At 37.8% G+C, this 14,050-nt stretch overlaps 1 protein-coding gene across 1 annotated transcript in view; it reads right to left on the minus strand.

Moving 5' to 3' along the window:
• The window catches only part of LOC126471293 (glutamate receptor 1-like), a 64,137-nt gene that overhangs the window by 47,363 nt on the left and 2,724 nt on the right, over positions 1-14,050 (minus strand). The window contains exon 2 of the mRNA XM_050099412.1: positions 2,240-2,457. Coding sequence (XP_049955369.1) covers positions 2,240-2,457 — 218 coding nt within the window. The remainder of the gene's footprint in view (positions 1-2,239; positions 2,458-14,050) is intronic.

Raw genomic sequence — 14,050 nt, forward strand, 5'->3', positions numbered from 1 at the left:
CTAGCCGGGCGGTGTGGTTGAGCGGTTCTAGGCGCTACAGTCTGGAACTGCTCGACCGCTACGGTCGCAGGTTCGAGTCCTGCCTCGGACATGGATGTGTGTGATATCCTTAGGTTAGTTAGGTTTAAGTAGTTCTAAGTTCTAGGCGACTGATGACCTCAGAAGTTAAGTCCCATAGTGCTCAGAGCCATTTGAAACATTTTTGAACACCTGACCTAGCCCCATCGGACTTACATTTGTTTGGGCCATTAAAGGATGCCATTCGTGGAAGGCATTTTGAGGACGATGAGGAGGGGATTCACACAATGAAACACTGGCTCCGCCACCAGAACAAAGATTGGTACCGACAGGGCATACACGCCCTTGTTTTGGGCTGGAGGAAGGCCGTAGAACGGGATGGAGATTACGTGGAAAAATAGGGTGTGTAAATAAAACACCATTCCTTCGTGTGTGTAATTCTCATTAAGTCCAATAAAGAGTTGTTGAAGAAAAAAAAATGCGGTGCACTACTTTCTGGGCAACCCTCGTATGTCGCAGTCAGCTTTATTATTTGTTTATAAGTCCTGATGGACAGACAAACCGAAGAACACTTCGATTTCACGTCCTGTCGATGACAGGATCATTAGAGTCTGACTTCAGGATTGGATTGTATAATGATGGGGAGGGAGAAGGAAATGCGCCGTCTCCTACAAAAAAGAAACATTCTCTCATTTGCTTTAAGTAATTTTTGGAAATCTACGTAAAATAAAATCTGTGTGGCCGAACGGGGATTTGAATCCTCAGTCCAACTGCGAGTCCAGTGGATTAACGACAGCACCACCTCTATCGGTTTGAAAGACGAAACAAATTAAGTTTCTATGATATTCGTCAGATTTGCGATCCATTTCAAGTGGTCAGACAGGAAAGGTACGAGTTGCATTCAAGTTCTAAGGCCTCCGATTTTTTTCTCTGGACTGGAAAGAGATAGAAACATGCGCATTGTTTTATAACGAGGCCGCGTTCATTGTCAATACGTCCCAGAGATGGCAGCACCATACGGCAGATAGAATTTTACCGCCAGCGGCGAGAATGAGAACTGTTTTAAATACTTAAAATGGCGACGTTTTCCTTACTTGAACAGCGTGTAATCATTCGTTTTCAGAATTTCCGTGGTGTGAAACCAATTGAAATTCATCGACAGTTGAAGGAGACATGTGGTGATGGAGTTACGGATGTGTCGAAAGTGCGTTCATGGGTGCGATAGTTTAATGAAGGCAGAACATCGTGTGACAACAAACCGAAACAACCTCAGGCTCGCACAAGCCGGTCTGACGACACGATCGAGAAAGTGGAGAGAATTGTTTTGGGGGATCGCCGAATGACTGTTAAACAGATCGCCTCCAGAGTTGGCATTTCTGTGGGTTCTGTGCACACAATCCTGCATGACGACCTGAAAATGCGAAAAGTGTCATCCAGGTGGGTGCCACGAATGCTGACGGACGACCACACGGCTGCCCGTGTGACATGTTGCCAAGCAATGTTGACGCACAACGACAGCACGAATGGGACTTTCTTTTCGTCGGTTGTGACAATGGATGAGACGTGGATGCCATTTTTCAATCCAGAAACAGAGCGCCAGTCAGTTCAATGGAAGCACACAGATTCACCGCCACCAAAAAAAAAATCGGGTAACCGCCAGTGGTGAAAAAATGATGGCGTCCATGTTCTGGGACAGTGAGGGCGTAATCCTTACCCATTGCGTTCCAAAGGGCACTACGGTAACAGGTGCATCCTACGAAAATGTTTTGAAGAACAAATTCCTTCCTGCAATGCAGCAAAAACGGCCAGGAAGGGCTGCGCGTGTGCTGTTTCACCAAGACAACGCACCCGCACATCTAGCTAACATTACGCAACAGTTTCTTCGTCATAACAGCTTTGAAGTGATTCCTCATGCTCCCTACTCACTTGACCTGGCTCCTAGTGACTTTTGGCTTTTTCCAACAATGAAAGACACTCTCCGTGGCCGCACATTCACCAGCCGTGCTGCTATTGCCTCAGCGATTTTCCAGTGGTCAAAACAGACTCCTAAAGAAGCCTTCGCCGCTGCCATGGAATCATGGCGTCAGCGTTGTGAAAAATGTGTACGTCTGCAGGGCGATTACGTCGAGAAGTAACGCCAGTTTCATCGATTTCGGGTGAGTAGTTAATTAGAAAAAAATCGGAGGCCTTAGAACTTGAATGCACCTCGTAGATAACTAACCGTGAGTCCTTGGTAGGTCTCGGTGCGATTGAGGACCCCAACAGTGTAGGTGCCGTCCCTGAGCAGGCCCTCGATGTCGCTGAAGGGCAGGTCATCCGACACGACCGTCAGCGATGATATGAGCGCCGCAGAGTAGGCGGCGAACGTGATGATGGCTGTGATGTACGCCGTGATGTACACGATGCGGCAGGCGTTCGACTGTGGGGTGATGTCGTGTCCTACGTGGGCGTTATAGATAATGATAACAACAATTATAATGTCGCATAAACATAACAACATCATTAATAACAGTCGAGCATTACAGTTATCTTGTACGTCCATCAGGTACCTAATCATCGGACTGTAGCAGCTAACAAGCATCACATTGTAATACGGTAGGCAGGGAAAAAGCTCGCACCTATAAACTACTATGTAATTTTCATGTGATTCCATCGTCAATCATAAACTGGCTCAAAGAAACTGAAGCGCCCGAAGCTGAGCGTCGAGATCAGTCAAATGTCGCAAGTGGTAAATGAGGCCAGTCTGTTGTAAGTGATTCAATGAAATCAATCCCTCTAACTGTCAACAGATCTCTCTCTCCAGTTTCAATATGTAGCAAAGACAGCGAAATATACGATATTTTTTAATACTATCAGGAAGTCAGCAGCTCGAATTCAAAAAAATGGTTCAAATGGCTCTGAGCACTATGGGACTTGACATCTGAGGTCATCAGTTCCCTAGAACTTTGAACTACTTAAACCTAACTAACCTAAGGACATCACACACATCCATGCCCAAGGCAGGATTCGAACCTGCGACCGTAGCGGTCGCGCGGTTCCAGACTGATGCCTCTAGAACCGCTCGGCCCCAACGTCCGGCTGCACGAATTCGTTTGACAGCTGCAGCACACGGTAATATTACAGTGCAAATGACCAGTTTCCTCGTCGATCGACTACTGCCCAAATAATGGACATTTTTAACCATTCTTTGTCTTCTAGTATCCTCACGAAAAAAAAGGTTCAAATGGCTCTGAGCACTGTGGGACTTAACATCTGAGGTCATCCGTCCCCTAGAACTTAGAACTAGCTAAACCTAACTAACCTAAGGATATCACACACATCCATGCCCGAGGCAGGATTCGAACCTGCGACCGTAGCGGTCGCGCGGTTCCAGACTGAAGCGCCTAGAACCGCTCGGCCACACTGGCCGGCCATCCTCACGAGAACCTGGAAATTGGGACTCATAAAACCATTACCCAGAAAGGTATCTATCAAAGAACACTCCAAGTACAGGTACATTTGCATTCTGTCAGCATCATCTAAGGCTTTAGAATACATAGTTCACGTTCAGCTCACTAATTACATAACCTTTAGGTTGAATACCGGTCGACTGTTTTTATAAAACTGAGTGGCAAACGGAAATAAGATATGGAAAAACAAAAGGTGACTACTATGTGCTTTTTCGCTTAAAGCAAAGGTTTCGACACTATCGTCTTTGACGTTCTGCTTGCTAAACCCACAAGCCAATATTTTTCTTCGAGATCTGTGCAATGGTTCCATTCGTATCTTACATCCCACTAAACGAATGTAGTGATCCGAACAAAAAGTCACAATGGAGGAATGTGGTACCAAGGGTCCTACAATGATCAGTATTCGGTCCGTTACTTTTCTCTTTATGTGTTCGTGATGTGTTGACTATCCTCTCCCACAGAAAATGTCTTTTGTACAGTGACGACATTCAGTTATACCTAAGTGCAAGTCCAATAAACTTGTGCACTGCCATCAGATGCGTAAATGCTCACTTACTTGCCTTACCTGAGTGGTTGCAGAGCACGAGATTGAAACTTAATCCTTCTAAAACACAAGCAATCTTAGCCGCTCACGAAAGAATTATTACTACTCAGTTCAGACAATCTCTTTCAAGTTTCATCTCAAAGTGCATAGAAATGACATTTTCTTCTTCTGCAAAGATCTTGGGGATAGTTCTGGATCATCGTTGAGACTGGACTGAACACACAACTGCAGTGTGTAAGAAGTTTCAGCATCACATCGTCCACTACATAAATATTAAAAAAGTGTTTCCTCTCCATCTTAAAAAGAAACTCGTAGAATCACTAATAGTCCCTGCACTTGATTATGGTGATGTTATTGTCTAAGGACTTTCTAATGACAGCTCGCACCGGCTGGAATTGACGATGAATGCCTGTGAGCAATATATTGGAGATGTAAGCTATTTCGACCATATCAACCCTGCCTACGAAAAATTGTGATAGCTACGGGTCGATAAGAGTAAATACTATCATACCCTGTGTTTTTTCTATCGTCTTCTCTATCATTGAATTCCCTCTAATTGAACTCCAACTTTCACACGCTGTCTGGACAGCACGATAGAAATATCCGCCTGTGCGGCTGGTCCCGGTGGAGGTTCGAGTCCTCCCTCGGGCATGGGTGTGTGTTTTTGTCCTTAGGATAATTTAGTTTAAGTAGTGTGTAAGCTTAGGGACTGATGACCTTAGCAGTTAACTCCCATAAGATTTCACACACCTTTGAACATTTTGAGAAATATTCGTTCTCAACAAAGTAAAATCCTCTATGTGCCGTTACATAATATCTTCTTATCTTCTTCAGGATGAGGTTAAAACAAAAATGAACAATTTAGTGGACATTGGGGTCACAGGGACCATCCTTGCTACCGCTTGGACGACGCCGTTAGCAGTTATACGCAAAAGTAATGAAAAATTACGCCTGCTGGATGTTTTCAAAACTACTAAAAATCATAGTCACTAATGAATGCCTACCCGTTTTGACGATGAAGGAATAATTTATGTGAGTAAAAGGGGGTGGGAGTTTTTCATGTTGTGAATTTGCAGACGCCTATTTGCAACTGACACATGACGCCGAATCGTAGGAAGTGCCAGTAATTAACATGGACTTAAATCGATCAAGTATTGAACTTTGGGGCCCCTTATTGACCTCATTCAGTGCATATTGGAGTAGTTACACTACTGGCCATTAAAATTGCTACACCACGAAGATGACGTGCTACAGACGCGAAATTTAGCCGACGGGAAGAAGATGCTGTGAGATGCAAATGATTAGCTTTTCAGAGCATTCAAACAAGGTTGGCCCCGATGGCGACATCTACAACATGCTGACATGAGGAAAGTTTCCAACCGATTTCTCATACACAAGCAGCAGTTGACGACGTTACCCGGTGAAACGTTGTCGTGATGCCTCGTGTAAGGAGGAGAAATGCGTACCACCACGTTCCCGACTTTGATAAAGCTTATCTTATCGCGACATTGCTGCTCGTGTTGGTCGAGATCCAATTACTGTTAGCTGAATATGAAATCGGTGGGTTCAGGAGGGTAATACGGAACGCCGTGCTGGATCCCAACGGCCTCGTATAACTAGCAGTCGAGATGACATGCATCTTATCCACATGACTGTAACGGATCGTGCAGCCACGTCTCGATCCCTGAGTCAACAGATGGGGACGTTTGCAAGACAACAACCACCTGCACGAACAGTTCGACGACGTTTGCAGCAGCGATTTTAGTGCTAGACTGCGTAAGACCCAAAAAGTGTACAGTAGTGTCACAGGCAAGGAGGGAGTTGACAGTGAAAAATTCGGTGGTACTAGACCCATCTCAAACTGTGCTCAACATGAATTGATTATTAACACTATCCTTCATCAAAAGGAACGCTTCAAAATGTCATGGCAGCTCGCTAGATCAAAGCACTGGGTTTTCACTGACCATGTAATTCTCCACAAGGGAGATCTAGACGTTGTTTTCATCAGTAAAACGATGACATGAGCCGCTGACTGTTGAACATATCACCGACTTATTAGATCTGTTAAGCATTTACCATCAACTGCTCACGGAACGAAACAAAAGAAGAACTGTAGACACACATTTGATACTGAGAAGCTTGGTGAGTCAGAATACATCCCACTGTGAAGATAGCAGTTTCATCAGACAGGAGAACGAAATGTCATCACCACCTTTAGAAGTCCACTTTGCTTCAGTGATAATAGTACACTTCTAAAAGATCAATGCTCCATTTTGAATAGTTGGAAAGAAAATTTTGAAAATCTGAATCAGAAATTAGATATTGATGAACAGGAATACGACATGATAGAACAACCACTCTTCAAAGAAGAACGTGGCTCCAGACCAACACTACATGAAGTTAAATGTGATGTCGATCAACCAAAGCAACACAGGGCCACAGGTCACGATCGTACACCAGCGCAACTTGTCAAACAAGGTGGAGAGGATCTCATAAGATGCATGCATGAACTGACTGTTAAAATATAATCATTGAAGAAATGCTTGCTGATTTCAGAAATAGTCTGACGGTTCTCATGTTTAAAACAAGGAGATCATACAGGCTGCAATAACCGCTGTGGAATATAATTGTAATTTAATGCTATGTCCCTAGTTGAAGAGTTACTACCAGATTGCCAGTGTAACTTCAGGCCTTCTAGAGAAACCAAGGATATGATATTCTCAGCTTGCCAGCTTCAGCGAAAATCAAGAGAATAAAATAGATCTCATTATATTGTCTTTAATGGCCTCACATGGTAAAACATGAAGCTTTTTGGAAGCTTTTAGATCTGTACAGTTTTGCATTATTGTTGTTTTGGAACTGTTCTGCATGAATATGACAGCAGCTCTCACTCGTAATGGCTCTGTTGCTGAGCTACTCTATTTCAACTCCAGTGCTAGGCAAGGATGCATGATCGTCCCACCTTATTTTTCTTTCATGTTGCCGCTGTAATTCAGAGACGATCTTTTTCCAGGAATACAATTAACTTCGAGGAAAGATGGGAAACTAATTAATGTGAGTTATATGAAAGTAATAACTTTTCCTCTTTATACAGCATTAGTTGAAATACAGTATGCTGATGGTAATGCATTTGTAGCTCAGTCCAGACAACAACTTGGTTTAATCCTGAATACCAGTAGAACATAGATCCTTCACCAACCAGGACCTCTGGAAGGACAAAGAAATATCAGTATCACAAATGACAGAAAGAGAATTAAATTAGTTAACGCCTTATCATAACTAGGTAGCACCCTCTTATCAATTGCATATATAGATTGGGAATTCAGTGTAGATTCAACATCAAATTGGCAGATTAAGAGCTCGAATATTTGACACTCATGATGACAATGTTGTGAAATAGGTCCTATGATGAAATTTAAGTGTAATTCCCAACCTGCTTTATGGATTTGAATCTTGGACATGTTATGGATGGCATATTTAAGCGTTATAACAATATCAACAGCAATGTCTGAGGTTGATTTTGCATACAGGGTGATTGTGTGATGATGTTACAAATTTTCAGGGACAATGAAGAAGGTTGTTTGTACCAATTTCAGGTAAGGGAGCCTGCACTGGAAACGAGTCAGAAGTCATAAGCGACAATTGCTTTAACATCTCTGCCAGTGGAATACATAAACTAGTACCATTATTGCTAAGACTATAGAAGAGAGGACTTTCAGAGCTCTGTAGATATATATATGTAAGTCCTAGCACAAATTTAACAATCAGTGTATTTTCATAAAATAGAGCTAAATTGCCGTGCATACCCTAAAAGAACGTATTTTCATCATCATTAAATTTTCATTTGTAGTTTCATATTTCATACAGTAAAATGCCATTTAGAATGATACTGATAAATCACAGATCAGAATAAAACTGTACAGCTAATGCAACTTTTCGATCCAAAAATATGTAAGATTCCCCCAAAAATTAACACATATTACTCGCTTTGTAGACTATAAGGATACCTGCAAGTCAGAAAATAATGTACATGAGAGAAAAAAATGAAATAACTAATGAACACCTAAATATCAGAAAAACAGTAGCAGCACAAAATTCCACCAACCCAAAATGGAATAACAATAATTTAGAGAATGGAGTATCATGCATTTTATTTCCAATTTAGATTGATATTAATCCTTCATATGTTATATAAACAGGTTAATAATTCATCATTTTGAGGTCACTTTTATCTGCTTCCTTAACATATGTATCAGGTAAGCTAATTTTGTATTTATCATCTCAAATATAGTTCATTTTTTACCAAAGTTAGTGTGAACTAATTCAAAGTAAGTGGCATGGAATTTATTGATTTCTAATTCAGACAATTTTGTGACTATACAATCCATTTATATACATAAAGCTACTGAAGGATAAATGGAAAATAATATTATATACTAAATATTCTCGAAATGTAATGAAGAAAAATGTATTGATGAATTTCATACACAAAAGGAAACAAAATACAATAAGTCACCATGGTGCAAAATCTGTCTTTCTGAAAACAGACTTAATATTAATAAAATAATAGAAATTGTATTTGACAACAATACAAAATTATTTATGAAAATAAACTTGTGATAAATGTGTCAAATATATATGTAAACATATTTAGCTCAACATAAACAAAATAAATCTCATGTTGTTGTTGTTGTGGTCTTCAGTCCTGAGACTGGTTTGATGCAGCTCTCCATGCTACTCTATCCTGTGCAAGCTTCTTCATCTCCCAGTACCTACTGCAACCTACATCCTTCTGAATCTGCTTAGTGTATTCATCTCTTGGTCTCCCTCTACGATTTTTACCCTCACACTGCCCTCCAATGCTAAATTTGTGATCCCTTGATGCCTCAAAACATGCCCTACAAACCGATCCCTTCTTCTAGTCAAGTTATGCCACAAACTTCTCTTCTCCCCAATCCTATTCAATACCTCCTCATTAGTTACGTGATCTACCCACCTTATCTTCAGCATTCTTCTGTAGCACCACATTTCGAAAACTTCTATTCTCTTCTTGTCCAAACTAGTTATCGTCCATGTTTCACTTCCATACATGGCTACACTCCATACAAATACTTTCAGAAATGACTTCCTGACACTTAAATCTATACCCGATGTTAACAAATTTCTCTTCTACAGAAACGATTTCCTTGCCATTGCCAGTCTACATTTTATATCCTCTCTACTTCGACCATCATCAGTTATTTTACTCCCTAAATGGCAAAACTCCTTTACTACTTTAAGTGTCTCATTTCCTAATCTAATTCCCTCAGCATCACCCGATTTAATTTGACTACATTCCATTATCCTCGTTTTGATTTTGTTGATATTCATCTTATATCCTCCTTTCAAGACACTGTCCATTCCGTTCAACTGCTCTTCCAAGTCCTTTGCTGTCTCTGACAGAATTACAATGTCATCGGCGAACCTCAAAGTTTTTACTTCTTCTCCATGAATTTTAATACCTACTCCGAATTTTTCTTTTGTTTCCTTTACTGCTTGCTCAATATACAGATTGAATAACATCGGGGAGATGCTACAGCCCTGTCTCACTCCTTTCCCAACCACTGCTTCCCTTTCATGCCCCTCGACTCTTATAACTGCCATCTGATTTCTGTACAAATTGTAAATAGCCTTTCGCTCCCTGTAATAAATCTCATAAGAATATCACAATTCTATTGAGAGCAATATATGATAACAATTTTATAATGGTGATTACATATGATTCTATGTATTATATTCCTACTCAGATACTATAATGATAATAAATAGAATACATTTATAAAGATATGTTTACAAAGATAAGATAATTTTGTAAATTATAATATTATTGAAACAATAACTACATAGATAGTAATATATATACAAATTTTCCCTTAAGCATTCAGTATACAAAATTTCATCTCTGGATGGAATTATTCCTAATGAATGACACCACAAATGACTAACTTCAATACAAAGAGAATTACTGAATTAAGAAATGTAGCTAAGTAACTTAACCTAATAAGTTATTACAACTTAGAAAAAGATGACTTAAATAAAAATACCTAGTTATGAGTATAATGAGTGGCTGACATTTAAAGAATTATCATTTGCAAATATAGCTGCAAATGAAATATTTTAACCACACACATCTTAGTTAAGAAATATTTTTTGTCACTCTAATGGAATATATGAATCACCAAGGAATAGATCAAAATTTAATAGAAATTATTTAGTTGAAAAGGCATTTGTGAATAGAGGGCAAATATTTAATATTGAAAACAATAAAAGTTCATGTAGAAATATGATAATTAAAAATGCAGGATAATCTGAATGTTCACCTTGGATTAAAAATTAATTCAAAGTTAGGTTACGATTTTAAGAAAAAATAATATTATAATATAACTAATAATGGTGATATTTATACATTTTATGAAAATGCAAAGAACATTATTCACAAAATTTTCAATGAAAAAGATAATGGTGGTCATTAGACACAGTAACTGGACAACAGATACAATCCACTTACAGGTGCATCATACATTGGTATACCAAAGAATGTTAGAAGTAAAAAGGCTTGTATAACTGTTAGAATGAAAATGGTCAAACGGCTTCTGGTGGTCTATAAAATCAGCATTATTTTATGATAAAATACAAAAGTACCATCAAAGAGTTGGAAAATATAACAAAAATTACATCTTGATGAAATAGATAAGTTTCAGTATCCAATTAAGATTGGTGTATACCTAAAATTAAGCAAAAAATAAACATACCAATGAATGTGTATTAACTTAATGACAGGTGTGTTGTATGTCCCCTAATAGTTTCAAAAGATTTATGAAATACACATAGTGATCTTGTATACTTTAAAAGTGGGGCAAATAGACTTTATTGTTGGACATAAAATTTATTTTCATTGGTAACAGAGCACATGCCTAAAAATGAAAGAAACAATATATTTGTGGAAGATGTTTAACACATTTCCATTTGAAAGATAAATTTATTACTCTTGGAACTGACTGCTCAGAAAAGACACCAGTTAGAATAAATTTACCTATGAAAGGAGCAAATATATTTTAAAAATTATAGCCATAAAATGAAAGTGTATGCTGTTATTATTGCAGATTTCTAATGTATTCGTAAAAAGTTGCGTACTTATCATCCTACTCCATAAACAATAAAAAAATTAGAATTAATTCAAAGATATGAAGTTTTAACAGAGGCTGATATTCATAATGGTTTATGTAAGAAGATATTAAAAGATGATCAGGCATATACAATGAAATATCAAAAGCATGAAATATTTTGGTTTTGGTGTTATACAAAATATAGAAATGATTATTATAAACAACCAGTTGTTTGTAGAATTAGTGTTGCACATAAAAATTTGTACAATTAATGATATGAAGTTGAAATCTTATGTGAAAAATATGACAGAATAGTACTGTCAATAAATCTGTCTAAGTAACAACAAAAATCATATGATCAAATTGCAATATGTCATATTTCTAAATTTGAATTTAAAACAAATTACCTGCTAAGTTGAAGAGATTGAAAGATTATTCAGAAAATGAAGATAGATATTGTTACATATCATTATATACAATATAAGAAGAAATTGCACATATAAGTGATGAAGCAATTAGAAAATTAAGTGAACAGAAAGACTATGGGAGGTTATTAGAACTACATGAATCGAAATTACAAATTTCAATAACAGTGTAAAAAATAAGTTAAGAAACTGGATTCATGCAATTATTGCAGCCTAAATTACCAATTAACAAATTTTGGACCTATATATTTTATAATTTATTTGGTTATGATTACCATTTATTTATAAAAGGAATAGAGTACTATAGTAAAAAGATTGATTATATACAAGTACTGAATAGAAGCCTACATGCTTTACTAAGCAAACAAGTCACTTAAAAATGAGATTTATTGATACATTTAGATTCATGTTATCATAATTAGACAAATTAGCATCAAATTTATCAAAAGAGCAAATGATTAATGTTAAAAAAAGCCGTTACTAATCATCAAGTGAACTAGATTTTTAAAGAGGTGTATATCCATATGATATCATGGAAAACTTCGATAGATATGGCAAAAATAAACAACCAAACACAAAACGTATTTAAAGCATGTTATATGATACTGATATAAGTGATGAAAATTATGAGTATGTCAAATTAATATAGAGTAAATTCAATATAAAAATGTTCGTAATTATCATGATTCCTGTAATATCTGAAAATTTTAAACATAGATGTATAAAATCATATGGGTTAGATCCTGCTTGGTATTATACTGCAATAGGATTATCATGGGATGCAATGTCATAAATGACCAATCAGCCACTTGAAGTGTTAAGTGATTATGATATGATTTTAATGATGGAAAAAAGGATAAGAGGTGGCATATCAAGGTGAAGGAACAGATATATTAAGGATACAGGGTACTTTTATGGCTCAATATTATGTAAAAATCAACACCTATTTCTTTCAGGCACTGTTTATAATGTACATATATTACAGATTTTTTGTTGATATCAGGTAATGCAGCACACTTTCTAAACAAATTAGAAGTACTTTGAATTTTTTTGACCTGCTTAGGGTCATTAAAAATTGCAAAGAAACTGATGCAACTTTTTCCCAAAATGCTTCCTCAAATTGAGGTACCATTTAATCCAATGTTATACATTTGAAGGAGACCAAATTTTTATCAGATATGCATAACATGATGGCTGCAGTTCGAGACCTATTTAATTGCACCTATTATGTATATTACAAGGATAAAAAAATGACATCTTACATTTAAATTTTCATAATTTTTCCTAATAAAAATGTTATTTTTTCTATAATTTAGATGATTCTGCACTAAAGCTTAGGTCTAATACGTAAGTATGGATTCTTGCAAGTTGCAGAAAAATTTAGAGCAGTGCTTTATAAACTTTAGGAAATATTTGTACCTCAATTCTGAAAAATACAACTTGTGGGAAATTGCGAATGAAGATACGAGTCCAATTAAACTGCACCTCAGAACATTCCTGAACATTGCCATCATCTTGCAGCATTTCTTCATCTTCCAGCTTCCTCTTGGCATTCATTTTAGCACTTCTTATTTCTTTGGTAACTTGAAGAGCGAATCTTGCAGCTTAATACACGCGTTGTCTGTCACATGCAAGCCATTGCACTTCCATATTACAGCCACATTGTATGCCTAAATTTTTCAGGACTTCCAACCTCCCTATCATTCCATCATTGAAAGATATCACTGCATCTGGTACACCAAATTTTAATGAATGTAGTTGTGTAAAAACATTCGTAGGTAATCTTTCCCATATGCAATGGTTGAAACTTTCATTTGTATTCTGAGTGCCCCCACGAAGACATTATTAAGCAAAACAGGGCCACTCAGGTCTCTAAAAATTGATTTCATTTAATTCATAACAGGCGCAGGAAGAGAATGCCTATGATGGTATATTTGACCACTTTATTTTGCTTCTTGGTAACAACACCAAGAATCTGCTTATTTAGGGAGAAGTCTGTGAACAGGGTGTTCAACTGTGGACAACTTATGAAAGTGGGTGGCCCATACAGCTTTTCTCATTCTTGTGCCATCATTCAGAGGTGCAGTTTGTCTATCGGCCAGTTCGTAATAACTCTGAAGAAGGTCTATTTCAGTTTCTGTCAATCTGCCTCAGCCAGACAGAGAGTTTCCATCAGATAACAACTTTTCTTTTATTTCTCTTTGTAGCTTCCTCAATCCAGCACCCATCCTCTTTTGCACATGTCCACTACACTACAGTTTTGTTACCAAGATATCACCATAAACATTAAAGTCATGAATTTTATTGAAACCTTTAGAGTTCGCCGGCCAGAGTGGCCAAGCTCTTCTGGCTGCTACAGTCTGGAGCCGCGCTACCACTATGGTAGCAGGTTCGAATCCTGCCTCGGGCATGGATGTGTTTGATGTCCTTAGGTTAGTTAGGTTTAAGTAGGTCTAAGTTCTAGGGGAC

The sequence above is a fragment of the Schistocerca serialis genome, chromosome 3 (genome assembly GCF_023864345.2).
Source record: "Schistocerca serialis cubense isolate TAMUIC-IGC-003099 chromosome 3, iqSchSeri2.2, whole genome shotgun sequence".
In the NCBI taxonomy this organism is placed as follows: domain Eukaryota; kingdom Metazoa; phylum Arthropoda; class Insecta; order Orthoptera; family Acrididae; genus Schistocerca; species Schistocerca serialis.